This window comes from Gymnoscopelus microlampas (genome assembly GCF_963454915.1).
Source record: "Gymnoscopelus microlampas genome assembly, chromosome: 3".
Taxonomy (NCBI): domain Eukaryota; kingdom Metazoa; phylum Chordata; class Actinopteri; order Myctophiformes; family Myctophidae; genus Gymnoscopelus; species Gymnoscopelus microlampas.
Genome location: NC_139940.1, coordinates 40,252,315 through 40,265,245, shown reverse-complemented (window position 1 = coordinate 40,265,245; position 12,931 = coordinate 40,252,315). Strand labels below are relative to the sequence as shown.

Sequence of the window (12,931 nt, the reverse complement as noted above, 5' to 3'; positions counted from 1 at the left end):
ATTGCCCGTGGAATAAAAGGTTCATTATAAGACCTTTTGCCATTTGCACATTTTTAAGATGTTCAGAATTGGCTTCCTTAAGTAAACAAGGCACCATCCTAATGTTTTAGCACTGTCCAATTGTACAGAAAGCAGTTACACACATGCTTCAAATATGGCTCCGTTTACTGTGGTAATCTGAAAGGATCGTTCAGCATGGTCATCTGCAATGCAGTGGTTGTTGTATCTCAAAGTGCAGCAAATTAGGTTTTATAAAAAGCTAAACAGTCTTTCATGATCCATTTCTCTTTTTCTGTCAAGGCCCATTCCCCCAGGATGACATAATTTAATTCATTTATCCAGTATAAATAAGAAAAGTGACTGCACCAAACGGCAGTGCCACTGAAGCCAAGCAAGTGGTGGCAACAGCCTGCTCTCACTGTCCAAGGATGCAGATGTTATTGAACACTCTCCGTCAGCCCATTTGAAGAAACTTTTAATCAGGGTTCGGTCTGCCAAGTAATGTGGAAAAATGTTGTTTCATGTGTTCTGCCTTGCTGTCTATTCCAGGTTTTAACAAGTGTGCCGTGCTGTCCTGTCCGTCTTTCTTTCTCTCCCCAGGTCCCGGCCACGGACAGGAATGCCCTGAGCTCTCTGTGGGGCAAGCTGGCCTCTGAGATCCTGATGCAGAACTGGGAGGCTGCCATGGAAGACCTCACCCGCCTGAGAGAGACTATCGATAACAACGTAAATGCCCCACCTCTCAGAATTTGATAGCACATTTAGATTGCCTTACATAGACTCTCATATTGACCGCTTTACTTTTCAGTGCAGCGGTGCTGTGTTTTTTTTCCCTTGCCACATTCTGCCTAAGCACAAGCAGTGATCTGACTACTTAATAACTGTTTTAGATTTTCAGCCCGACTGGTGGTGGTCTCAAATGATAGCAATGTTGTTCCTTCCGTCCCTCCATCCAACTCTTTGGTCCCAAACAAGATATTTGAAGAAATGCGGAATGGGTTGCCAGGGAATTTGCGTATCACGTTCATGCTTCCCAGAGGAAGAACCCTACTGATTTTGGTGACCCCATGGCCTTTCCTCTAGCTCAACCTTAGTTTAGGCCAAATTTGCCACTTGCACACATAGTTTCTCAAAACCTAATGAGCAAATTTCCATGAAACTTGCAGATTGTGTTCATGCTCTCCGGAGGATGAACCCTAACGGCCTTTCCTATAGCCACACGTTGAGGACAACGTTCACTCAAGATATCTCAAAATCTAATGTGAAACTTGTATTGTATTAAACACTTAAAGGGATATTTCACTTTCAAACTTGTTTGGGGTCATTTTAAAGTCTACTCTGGCTTTTGTAAGACAGTTTTTAAGTTTCAAATGTATCCATTTTAACCATGATAGATTCATCGAAAACATCCGTCTTTGGTTCTGGTGACTGACATTGTCCTTTTAATGCGTGAGGGGGTTGTATTATGTCAATTACTTTTTTATTTTATTTCTTATATATATATATATTATATATTTCCCCAAAAATATATAAAGTGAATATCAAATATCTAAATACTGAATCAATTAACTTAAAAAACTTGTCTGGGGTCCTTATAAAAACCAGTGTAGACATTAAACGACCCCAAACATGTTTGAAAGTGAAATGTAATGTTTTATTAACGCTTTCTTACCGTCACCTTCCTTTCCTTCTGCTTTTCTCCATTTCAGTCAGTTAGCTCCCCTCTCCAGTCTCTCCAGCAGAGGACATGGCTCATTCATTGGTCACTATTTGTCTTCTTCAACCATCCCAAAGGCAGAGACAATATCATCGAACTCTTCCTGTATCAGCCTCAGTAAGCATAAGTCTATACACATATTTCATAAAGTACAAAGTGTTCCTAGTTTTACCCTGAAACCCTGTAAAGCGAAAAGTAAAGCGGTCAATAGACCTGACCAAATTGCATTTTCACCATTTGCCCACAAATTCAAACCCCCCACCAGATTCATGCTTATACATGTACAAATGAAACCAAATGGACCCTTACAGTTCCATTTGTACACTGTGTACACTTGGGTCATCCAAGATGTACTCCTGAACATCGGCAGGCCCATTGGACTTTCCCAGCACCAGCAAAGGACAAATACCCACAAGAGAAACGGGAAAACAAAGAGCTGCACCTTAGCTGAACCTTGGCTCTTGGGGGGTTTTGGCCCAGGAAGGTGGACCCAAATGGGCATAGAGCAGCCCGGGCTGGCAGACTTTCCCCTCCATTCTGTGAGATCTGGAGGAAAAGTTGGACACGTTTTATTAGAGTAACTCAATTTTGAGAAAACCATTTGCTATTATAACGTTGTTTTGGGGGGGGCGGGGGGGGGGCTTCTTCATGAACCCTGCTGGTATTTTTAAAGTGGTTACAGTCAGTGTGTTTTTGTGTGGTCTGTTTACTCTCCAAGTTGAGAAGAATGCCATGTGTACAGCAGAGCGGAAACTTGATACAGTGTGTTAAAATTTACACACCACCTATTTTGATGTCCCCCCCACCCCACCCTCCCCCTGCTCTGATTGTAGGTTTGTGTAATTGAACAGATGATTGCGCTCCACAGACAGAATGACAGGCCACCACAACACAGCACATCGGGGCTGTCTGTTTTTTTGAATTTTGCTCAGTTTTTAATTTTATTGTGGATGATTAAGGATGGCTGCCCAATAATTAGTCATGAAAAAAGCTCTCCTCCCGCCATCTGTGTGCACAAACTGGGGTAGCTGTGTATGCTTTGCAGTCTCACAGTGGAGAAACCTCATGTTTCCCCAGTGAGGCTTGGCTTGGCATTTGTCCCCCATCGCTTGACCATTACTTCCTTTGGCTGACGGTCGGTGACCAGTGGCTGGCCTTCAGTTCCACATTTGACCTCCCTTACCTCTGGAGTCAGCAGATGTTGGCCAAAGTGTTGTTTGTGTACTAATGGCAGCCCGCACCGAGTTCAAGGGCATTCATACAAGGGAACGATGCCCAACAACAACTGTGATGCAGGTGCAAACTGGACAAATAATACTGCGGTAATGCAATCCAAGCACTCACTTGATTGTCTGTATCACTCGTTCTACATCATTGTCTTCTCCAGATGGGCCATGAAATTGGAACTTGTTTCCCTGTCTCTGGCCTGCTTTCTCATACCCCCCCCCCCCTCCACCAGCACCACCATGTCCTCCCTCCCCATCCTATCCAAACCCCCCCACGCCTCCTCTCCGCTGGTAAAGTCCTGTTGAGTTCAAAATGTTTTGAACAGGGGAAATTTGAACTCTCCTCGGTTCCTTGGCTGGGTGCCGCAGAAGCATCTTCAGCCGCCGGTACAGCAGTGTCGTTGCCTCAAACTCCAAAATGATTAAGTCCCATAAGTGGGGTCGGGTGAATGTTACCGCTCTTTTCTTTCCCCAATCCCCGTACAAGTCCCAGATATGGCACGGTGACTCATGCAGGATTGCTCGCTATTGGAGCCCCCCTGGAGAGGGAGTAGGTGTAAGCTAATCAGGAACACAGCACGGAGTGTTGCGGTCGGCCCACGGAGTCGAGCAACTACAAAGGGAGAGGAGAGGGCTTCTCTAAACCAGGCTGACAATCGCCTGGCCTGCACAGCACAGCCCGCTGCTGTTTTTAGACGCAACATCATAACTGCCGCAGGCCACTTGTCCCTTTAATTGTTTCGGCTAATTAAACCGTAGCTCGATGCTCTCCCTCTCTTTCTGTCTCCCCTCCCCCTTCTGTTCCTCTGGCCAAATCTATTGGAGTGCTGAACGGGGCCCACTCTCTGTGGTAGGGGGAAAACTCCACTTCCTCTGCTCAGATTTAATTTGGTCAGTAGGGGTTGAGTGGAGGGCGAAGTTCAAAGATAGATGCATGGATAAGGATAAGGAGTGGTCCCGATATATAATGAATGCAGATTGCTCGCACATCTTGACAAGGCATGGCGTTGTACATGTGTAGCCCCTACATGTTGTTTTTAAAGAAACGCAGTCTCGAGAGTCCAAATGTTGTCTGGGGTTAGAATCAGCCTCTTAACAAGGCCTACTCTCTCGTGCTCAACCCTCAGCCAGTTGACCTGTGGTTGAAACACGAAGGCCTTGATGGATAGGGTTTCAGCTACTGGGCAGGTCCCTGCTGCTCAGTGATCTGTATCTACTACCCAGGGTGAGCTCTCCCTCCCTCCCCCGCACAGGACACTAATGAAAGAGAAGGCTTAAAGCCGGGACCCGCATCCCCACACAGAGTGCCCCGGTACGACTCTTATCTGTTTAGCTGGAAAAGGCTACTTCTCCATTCTAAATGCCACGAGCCTCGCAAGCAGCCAAAATGTCCCATTGTTTGTCCCTCTAAAGATCACATTCCTCCTTAATTCTGGTTTGGTGAGTGATGTTGACCTTTAATTTTCTTTCTCCAGATACCTCAACGCCATCCAGACCATGTGCCCCCACATCTTGCGTTACCTCACCACAGCAGTCATCACAAACAAGGATGTCCGCAAGCGGCGGCAGGTTCTGAAGGATCTGGTGAAGGTCATACAGCAGGTAAAACTCTCCCTTTACACCCCTATCATACTATAATACTAGTAAGGGCGTAGTGGTGAGTAGGTGAAGCTACCCGGTTCTGGCCTGGGAATCCGTTCAGGCAGGCATCAATGAGTGAGTAACTGACCATGTATACCCAGTATACCACATTGACACAGTGGCCATTTTGCTTTTACGTCATACTCGGGTGCATGCTTAGGAGTATGAAGAGCAAAATGGCCACCGTGTGAATATGGTCAATAGGTTTTGTGGTACTTCCTTTTAAGAGCAGAGTGAGTTTAAGCCCAAGCTGGAGAGGTCTTGAACCCATTAGGTTTGATGAATGGCAGTGCACTGTCTGATTGTAGTGTACCCGATGCTTTCCCCACCAATGACAGTAGCTTCTTCAGACATCAATGGCTCTGAAATCCAAATAAGCGCCGTCTCGGTGGGTTCTGGGTAATCACTAAAACATGTGCTTGGTGCTCCGTGTTAAGGCCCCAAGTCTTTTTGGGACTCATCCTCAAGCACGACTTGGAACTACTTATGGGAGTTTTAGTGTGTGTTTTTACTCAAGTTCTTGTAAAGTGTGGTGTTCATTCTGCAGTTGTCATTTTGATTTCATGATAGTCGTTGTTCCTTGTTAGTCAAGCTACCTGGACAAACTTTTGACTTTTGTTTTGTGATATTGGTGTTGGTGTTTTTCTGACTCCAGCTGACACGGGGCATGGATATCGTTAGGAGGTTATTGATTCCGATTATGCTTATCGATTCCAGTTCTTAACCATCTGATGAGTGTGAAGGACTACTGACCAACATGTTTTTATTCCAATTAAAAGTTGTATTTATCATTTTATATAATTTATTATGTGCGGGAGTATTGCTTCTACATTGGTTGGTCCTTGGTCTTCTCTGACACACCTGTCAATCTGTAGGTGTGCAAGAGTTCTGCTCATTTAGATTCTAAAAGGTTTAGGTTTCTTCTCATCATTAACTGAAATAAACAGTATTTACAATTAGTACTCCAAAACTGCTTATATGAGTAGTACCTGAGATAGAGGCATACTAAGCTAGGTATGTCCTTGCAGCTATGTAACGGTTCTTTGCAATAATGAAAGGTTATTAGCTCATTTAGGAACCGATAAGTAGAACCGGAATTTGATTATTTTTTATGGATACTCTGTACTTTTTTTTTTGGTACCCAACCCTAAATGACGCACATACTGTACATACCTCATACATTTCTCATATTGTTTTGTTTGCAGGAGTCTTACACCTACAAAGACCCAATTACAGAGTTTGTGGAGTGCCTGTACGTGAACTTTGACTTTGACAGTGCTCAGAAGAAGCTAAGGGAGTGTGAGTCGGTAAGTAAGCAGTTACACCACCACCAGTTATTAACTCATCTCATCTGCTGGCTATCATCACTTCATCTCATCTGCTGGCTATCATCACTTTTGTCATATCTGCGTATTGTAGGGGGATAGGAGAAAGGATTTCACACCCAATCCTGGTTTATTGTGCCTCTGAGGTGATCAATCAGGTGATGAATTCCTCATTTTGCAGGTCAGCCTGCTGAACTTTCAGATGAAGCTTTGTAGTAAATACCATTAGCAATCATGCGACTATACCGTTTTTCCAAACAAATTTTGTATTTGATGGAGACCTGTGTGGGTCCAGGTCTCCAGGGCAGACTTATATCATACCGGGGTGATACAGAGGTTCTCTTGGAAACCCTATGACTCACGGTTTCGGTCAGATTTTACTATGGCCTGTAATTGTCCATCAGGCTAGTAGTTAACAGTAAAAGCTTTATAAGCAAAGGTCTATGCAGAGGCGTGCAGACACTCATTTTAAGAGGGAGGTCTGTCACAGAGGATCCATTTAAAGCATTTATTTCCATTTTGGTTTGTAATGGCTCAATGGATTATACCATAACAATTCCAACTGTAGTGCTTGAGCTAAGAATGGAATATGAGTTGCACACTTGTAAAAAGCCCTCTGTATGTTCACTACAACAGCGCTGAAATCACAGTGCTGTGGACACATTGTGTTTTGATAACATAAGTAATTCTTGGACAATTCTGAAATAGCCCAGAGAAGACCAGGAGACCCAACAAATTCACAGAATCAGGCCTCAAATGTCATTGTTGTACACACAGTGCATCAGTCACTTACCAGCAATACTTAAGGGCTGTCCACACCAAGCACTATAACTAAAACTATATCATTCACCACTGTCGTTTTAGTTGTGGTGTGGACTTTGCCATCCACTTTAGTTACAATGATTTTTAAAACAATATCTTGATAGTTATAGTGTTTGGTGTGGATGGCCCTTGGGGTTCATGACTGACAGTAAAGTCACACAACTTCTGGCAATTTGAGAACGTTTGACGTCAGACCACAGTTTAGCTAAGTGGCAGTGTGAGATGTTCTACACTCTGTTCCCTGAAGAGGTGTAACTTACTCTGTGATGCCCAGCTAAGGACACACTGTAGGTGGCATTGGCTAGAGTTTCTGGCTCGGCTAGAACAATCTGCCCACACAAAGAATACTGAGCATAAAGCATACACTTGTAATGATATAACTTGATACTCATCAGCTGTGATTCGAGCAGAGTACTACTTTTTCTAAAGGCCTGATTATATTTTTCGATGTAGGTCTGTCCTTCCGTCCACAACAAACAGCATACGGTAATACTAACGTTTTCGTCTGGATTGCTATGGAATTGGATGTTTACCTTCATGCACCTCAGAGGATGAACCCCACTGAATTTAGTGACCCCACCCATGGCCTTTCCTCTAGTCTAGTGCTACCCTTAGGCCAAAATGTCCACTTGCACACAAGATATGTTTAAAAAATGATGGCCAGTTGTCTTGAAACTAGCTGAGCTTGCTTCCCAGAGAATAACTGAGGCGCCGATGGCCTAGTGTTTAAGGTGTGAGTCGCGGGTTCGATTCCTGAGCCCGACGGCCTTTACTGCATGTTCCTGTCACTCTCTACTGTACTATTTGAATAAAAAAATAACACCCAGTGTGAAGTGAGCGGTGTGGTCATCACAGTGGTCATTACAGTGATGTAAGCTCACTTAAAAAAGTGCATAGTCCTATTTATAGGTTATTAATTTCATCATGTGTCTCGCTAGCCAATCACAGTGCTGAACAGAGTCAGCCAATAGAGTCAGCCAATCACAGTACAGCTAGGGGTGTACTAATGTAGAGTGTGTGCTATTATGAGCCAATCACAGTACAGCGAAGGGTGTACTAATGAGGTGTCCCAACCCCACTTATAGGAGCGGCTACACCGCTCAAAAATAATAATAATAATAATTAACCTTAACTGATTTTAGTGACCCCATGACCTTTCCTCTAGCACCACCTGTAGGCCAATATTTCAACTTGCCCATAAGATATCTCATAATCTAATAGATTGCAGGATTTAAATTAGCCAGTCAGTGAATGCATAATAGAAAATAATTCTGCTACTACTAATAATAATAGCAAATAATGATTACAATTGATTTATTCATGTTAAGCCCCAATAGTTACAGTGATCAACGTTTTCTATCTTTCCATTTTATCGCAAAATGCAATAAAATGGTATGAGTGACACCCTCATAGATGAGCGAGTTGTGATCCAATATTGAGAGCTCCAATGTTCTTGAGTTGCTCAAGGCAGCACACCTGTGTATTAGTATGTACGCCTAGTGCACGCCTACTTCGGAGCACAGCGTGCTTTTGGTTGGCTGGAAAGTTTGAACTTTTCTCAACTTTTCTCACTTTTTGCTGCCTCTTTTTGCTGAATTACGGTCATTACACACCATGAGCAATACAAAGAAAAGCAATGCAAAGAAATGATACGAAAATGCGTCGTGAATATTTCACATCAAACTTTTATTAAGGCGATGCCTCATTCATACAGGTTGATGATTTTATTCACGCTGAAAAATCTACCTTGTTTTGAAAAATAATTGTCGCTTTGTAGTCACGCTCTGGATGTGCATGCACTCATAACATAAACAGCGGTTCAAATTAATGCAAACGAATCGCACAAAATAAACATTCCCGGTGTGTACGGACCTTTAGAAAACAACATTGCAGAACCAATCCAAAGTCTTTATGGCGGTGACATGATTGGTTTCCAAAGCATTAGTTGAAAGTTTGTTAGCGAGTGTTCTCACCACCATTCTAACAACTACTTTGCACTTAGAATTCCCCAGACGATTGGTAGGTACTAGGCGGAGAACTCCGATCATCTGGCAATGCGAGACTAATGTCAACCTGGCCAAACTATATACAGACCACTGTATAATACAAAAGAAATGTTCATGCCTTAAAATATGTACTATACCTTACAACGTTTATCTAGGCACCTGAACACTGGGTGTACTCAGTATAATAAGGAGTAACATATCCCTATAGGGGTCGGTAGTGGGGCTTTCAGATGGAGTCGTTTTTATTAGACTGATACTGCTGTTTTAACTAACTGTTAGTAAAATAGTTAAAACTGCTGAATTCACACCAGTAGTGGCTGCATTTTTTCCGCTAAATGGGTGTGTACTGTGTACAAAACATCTGAAACACGCACGTCACCTTTGCTTGAACGCATAGTCCATGCCTATTTCAGACCCCTGCTTGGGTGTCACTATCTCGCCGCACTGCAGCAGTGGCAAAGTTTCTTTTCTCTACTTTGCTTGCTTGCTCTGTCCACCTGCTGCAGGGGGGAAAGCAGTGGTTGCTCCCTGTCATAAACGATGCATTGAACCTTGCTCAAAAAACAAACCTGACGCTACCAATCATCACTGAGATTGTTCGTCTTCCACGCTGTTGCCATCTTCACAGTACCACCCGTAAACTCGTTCGAAAGTTTAGTTATTCACAAAACCACAGCTAAACAAAATGGTCCATGGTAGCAGAGAGGGGCTCTTGATAGCGTGTTTAAATCTTTGAAAGATTTTACAGAATGACTATACGAAATGCAGAAGGGAAGAAAATAAAAACATTTGTTGGTGTAAACTTTACACCCACCACTGTAAAGCCAGGTTTTTGTGACGGCATGAATCGAGTTACGTCAGCTTTGCGACAACGCAGAAGTAAATTGCAGATGATTGCATCATGCCGCCCTCTGGCGGTTGTGATCGAATCTGACCACGAGACCGACTCAACTAGGCCAGAGGTTTTTCTTTGTTTTCTTTTCATTTCAGTGGTGTGCTGTGACGTAACTCCCCCCATCCATCCTATTTCCGCCGCCCCCTGGTGATCTGATCACCTATTGGCGATCTTCAGTAGCTGCGATTGGAAGATGATGATGTAAATAGAAACAATCACCTAATGCAAAAGACCCTTTCAGTCTTCAATATTCTTTGATATTGCAGCTTACCAAAATTGTATATGTTCTCATTGATTTTGGCTGCTTTTAACCTGTTAGGCCAATGCTTGCTCTTAATTCATTTTGAAATGTTTAATATTTAATGTATGTTTAACATTTTAACAGTTTGAGCTGCACTATAATCATGAGGAAAACTGAGGTAATCATTCATGTATGGCAAATCACGTGTTACATTGATTGACTATGCCCCAGGAGATGGGTAATTTAGGCCCTCTGGTGGGTTTTTTTTTGGGGGGGGGGGCAGGTTCTGGAGGCCCAGTCATTGGCTAGCAATCAGATTTAGAAGCACAGCAGGTGTGCTAATTGGTTCTGTGTTCTATGTTACACTGAAACCTGATCCCCCAGTTCATTCTTTGCATACAGACTGTAATTTAGATTTCCCAAATGATTTGATAATTTGGACCTGCTGAAGAGTAAAGGACTAAACTTGGGCTTGTTTGGCCCCTTTTTCATCTTTTGCCTCTTGACGATAAATGTCCACAATGAAAAACATCTGGCCTGATCAAATGGCTCTTTCACTGTAGTAAATGTTTATAAATCATGTCAGTGGTTTACTGAAGGTTCCATTTCGTTCTAATCTATTTTTAAGCTAATACAAAGAGTCTGCCCCATTCCAAGTCACCATTTAACAAATAAGAAGCCTATAACCAAACTCATTGCGTGGATTTGTTTTTACTTCATAATATCCTTACAGAATTTGTGCTCTGGACAGAAAGAATTCCAAGCATGGCCTCCGAGAAAATGAGATTTTTCCTGTGCAATTGCCTCCAGGGACCTTCTTCAAATGATGACATGTACTTCCAACAATATTAGAAGTGTATCCCATTTCAGCTCAGACATGACACACGACCTCAATCTTCGAACTTGTTAAACACTTGCACGCACTTTTGTAGAACTCTCTGGGTCGGTCCTGACCTCGCTCCACAGGGATGTTTTTACAAAGACTTTGTCCTCCCCCGCTACCATGCAGGTCAGCCCAAGTTATTCCAGGTGCTTTTAGCACCGGCCTGGGAATAGGTAACTGTCATTATCAGAGCTTACCCAGTACATTGAAAAGCCCTCGTCAAAACTTGTTTTGTCCACACATAGTTGTAGCAAGGTGGGTGGTTACGCTAAGGGTTTGACTGCAGCTTCAACGCATTACCTGTGATGGTCTGCAACCATTTTCAGAAAATGACCTTGTGTTTGAAAAGCAACAACGGTAAGGTTTTTTTCTTTATCCCCCAGAGACCGACGCATTTCATGAAAACGCACGTCACTCAAGGGTTTAAAAGGATGTTCTAAAATGTGTAGTGATGGTTGAAAAGTAAATGGATACCCCATAGGAATGGGCTCTTGCTCTGATGGGCGTTTGTAATTTATCAATTTAGAGTCACTGAGGAGAACAAAAAGGCTGTTAGTGACAACCACCTATTCACTGATTGCCATAATAGCCAGATTTGGGTTTTGTTTTCACTTCACAGTACTCTTTGCAATGGAGTGAATTGAAAGTGGGGAGTCTAGCTTGGTTTGAATTGTCTTGTTTAGGGTGTTCATGTTGTTGTTTTTTTCACCCTCTCCGTCCTCATCTGGAATCACTGTCAGATGTTGGTTTCTCGCATGTCCAAGTAAGAAAAGTATAGCCTACCTATAGTCCAGATTGTCCATAAAAGGCCTCTTGAAGCCCCTTTCAGACTGTTTAAGCTTTGTGGTCTGAATCCCAGATGACAGTAATTAGAGCACTTAGCTGTTCAAAGTTTATCAGCCTTAGATAAGCGTTGTCATAGCTGAAATGTGCGTTGCCTGATAGCGCCATGTAGTTGGGATTTATTCAAGCAGAACTCTGGGTAGATAGCAGCTTTCTAAGCTTAAGCAAACAAAGAGTTGGCAATTCTTGGTGAAGCGTTTGAAGATGGAGTTCAGTGATGTGAAGTGGTACTCAAAGGATAGTTGGAGCACAGCAACAACTGTGGAATGTGAGCATTTCATTCAATGGTACCTCTGGGGGCACAGCTGGGTCATGAGCATTCACCATCTAGATGAATCGTCTGATTGCTCCTTTTGGCTAACGTCAAAAGTCCAAGCAAGGCCATATTTCTCTGTGTAGCTGGCCACAGGTGATGCATGAACTGCAGAAGAGCCTCATAGGTCTCATCTGTGGGTGTAAGCAGAGTGGAGGTGCTCATGTGTCTTAGTGTGACCGTAACGCCTTTGAGAATATGATGGTGTGTAAATTGGAGGTCCTGCACAGTAGAGTTGACACGGCAACACTGGAGGAGATGAAGGGTGATAAGTCACAGCCACTGTGGTCAGTTCAGTGGCTGGCTCCATTCTTGCATTCTTGTTTCATGTGGAGACCGTGGAATTCAAAGATTTGTGGTTGATTTGGAGCACCCCAAGTGGCCTGGGATTACTTTTTTTTTAACAGATGGGGCTTTCTCCTTTTAGGCTTGTGCCAAAGCAAACCGCTCTGTAACTTAAATGTGGCCAAAATGGACTTCCCTACCCCATTCACTGTGTGCCTGTATCTCAAAAACTGTGATTTAGTTTTTCCCTGTTCTGTTTTAATTTGACTTGGGTTTCAGTGAATTGAGTTTTCCCACAATTAAATCAGACTTGAATCCCCAAAAATGGACAAAGAAGGAAACCTGTAATGCTGCACTTATATGGCTCTCAGGGACCGTTCAGTCAGAAAGCCTGGTCTTGATTGCATCAGCGAGTCTCTGAAAAGCCCTGAAGTCTGTCCTCATTTCACTGTCTTAACCTTCCAGAAACCTTAGTTTCAGCTAGCCTATACACTGACTGAAATAACTCTTGGTATAATATTTACAGTAACGTTAACCTATTCTCTCTCCTAGGTTCTTGTGAATGACTTCTTTCTGGTTGCTTGCCTGGAGGACTTCATTGAGAACGCCCGCCTCTTCATCTTTGAGACTTTCTGCAGAATACATCAGTGTATCAGCATCAGGTCGGTCACTTGATCGGATTACCGCGTGAAATCTCACGTCTCATTGTTAGTATTGCAGGAAGGTGGTCTATT

At 43.2% G+C, this 12,931-nt stretch overlaps 1 protein-coding gene across 1 annotated transcript in view; it reads left to right on the top strand.

Moving 5' to 3' along the window:
* The window catches only part of eif3ea (eukaryotic translation initiation factor 3, subunit E, a), a 35,820-nt gene that overhangs the window by 14,988 nt on the left and 7,901 nt on the right, over positions 1-12,931 (top strand). The window contains exons 6-10 of the mRNA XM_084052633.1: positions 601-726; positions 1,710-1,834; positions 4,419-4,545; positions 5,790-5,891; positions 12,750-12,859. Of these exons, the coding sequence (XP_083908759.1) occupies positions 601-726; positions 1,710-1,834; positions 4,419-4,545; positions 5,790-5,891; positions 12,750-12,859 (590 nt within the window). The remainder of the gene's footprint in view (positions 1-600; positions 727-1,709; positions 1,835-4,418; positions 4,546-5,789; positions 5,892-12,749; positions 12,860-12,931) is intronic.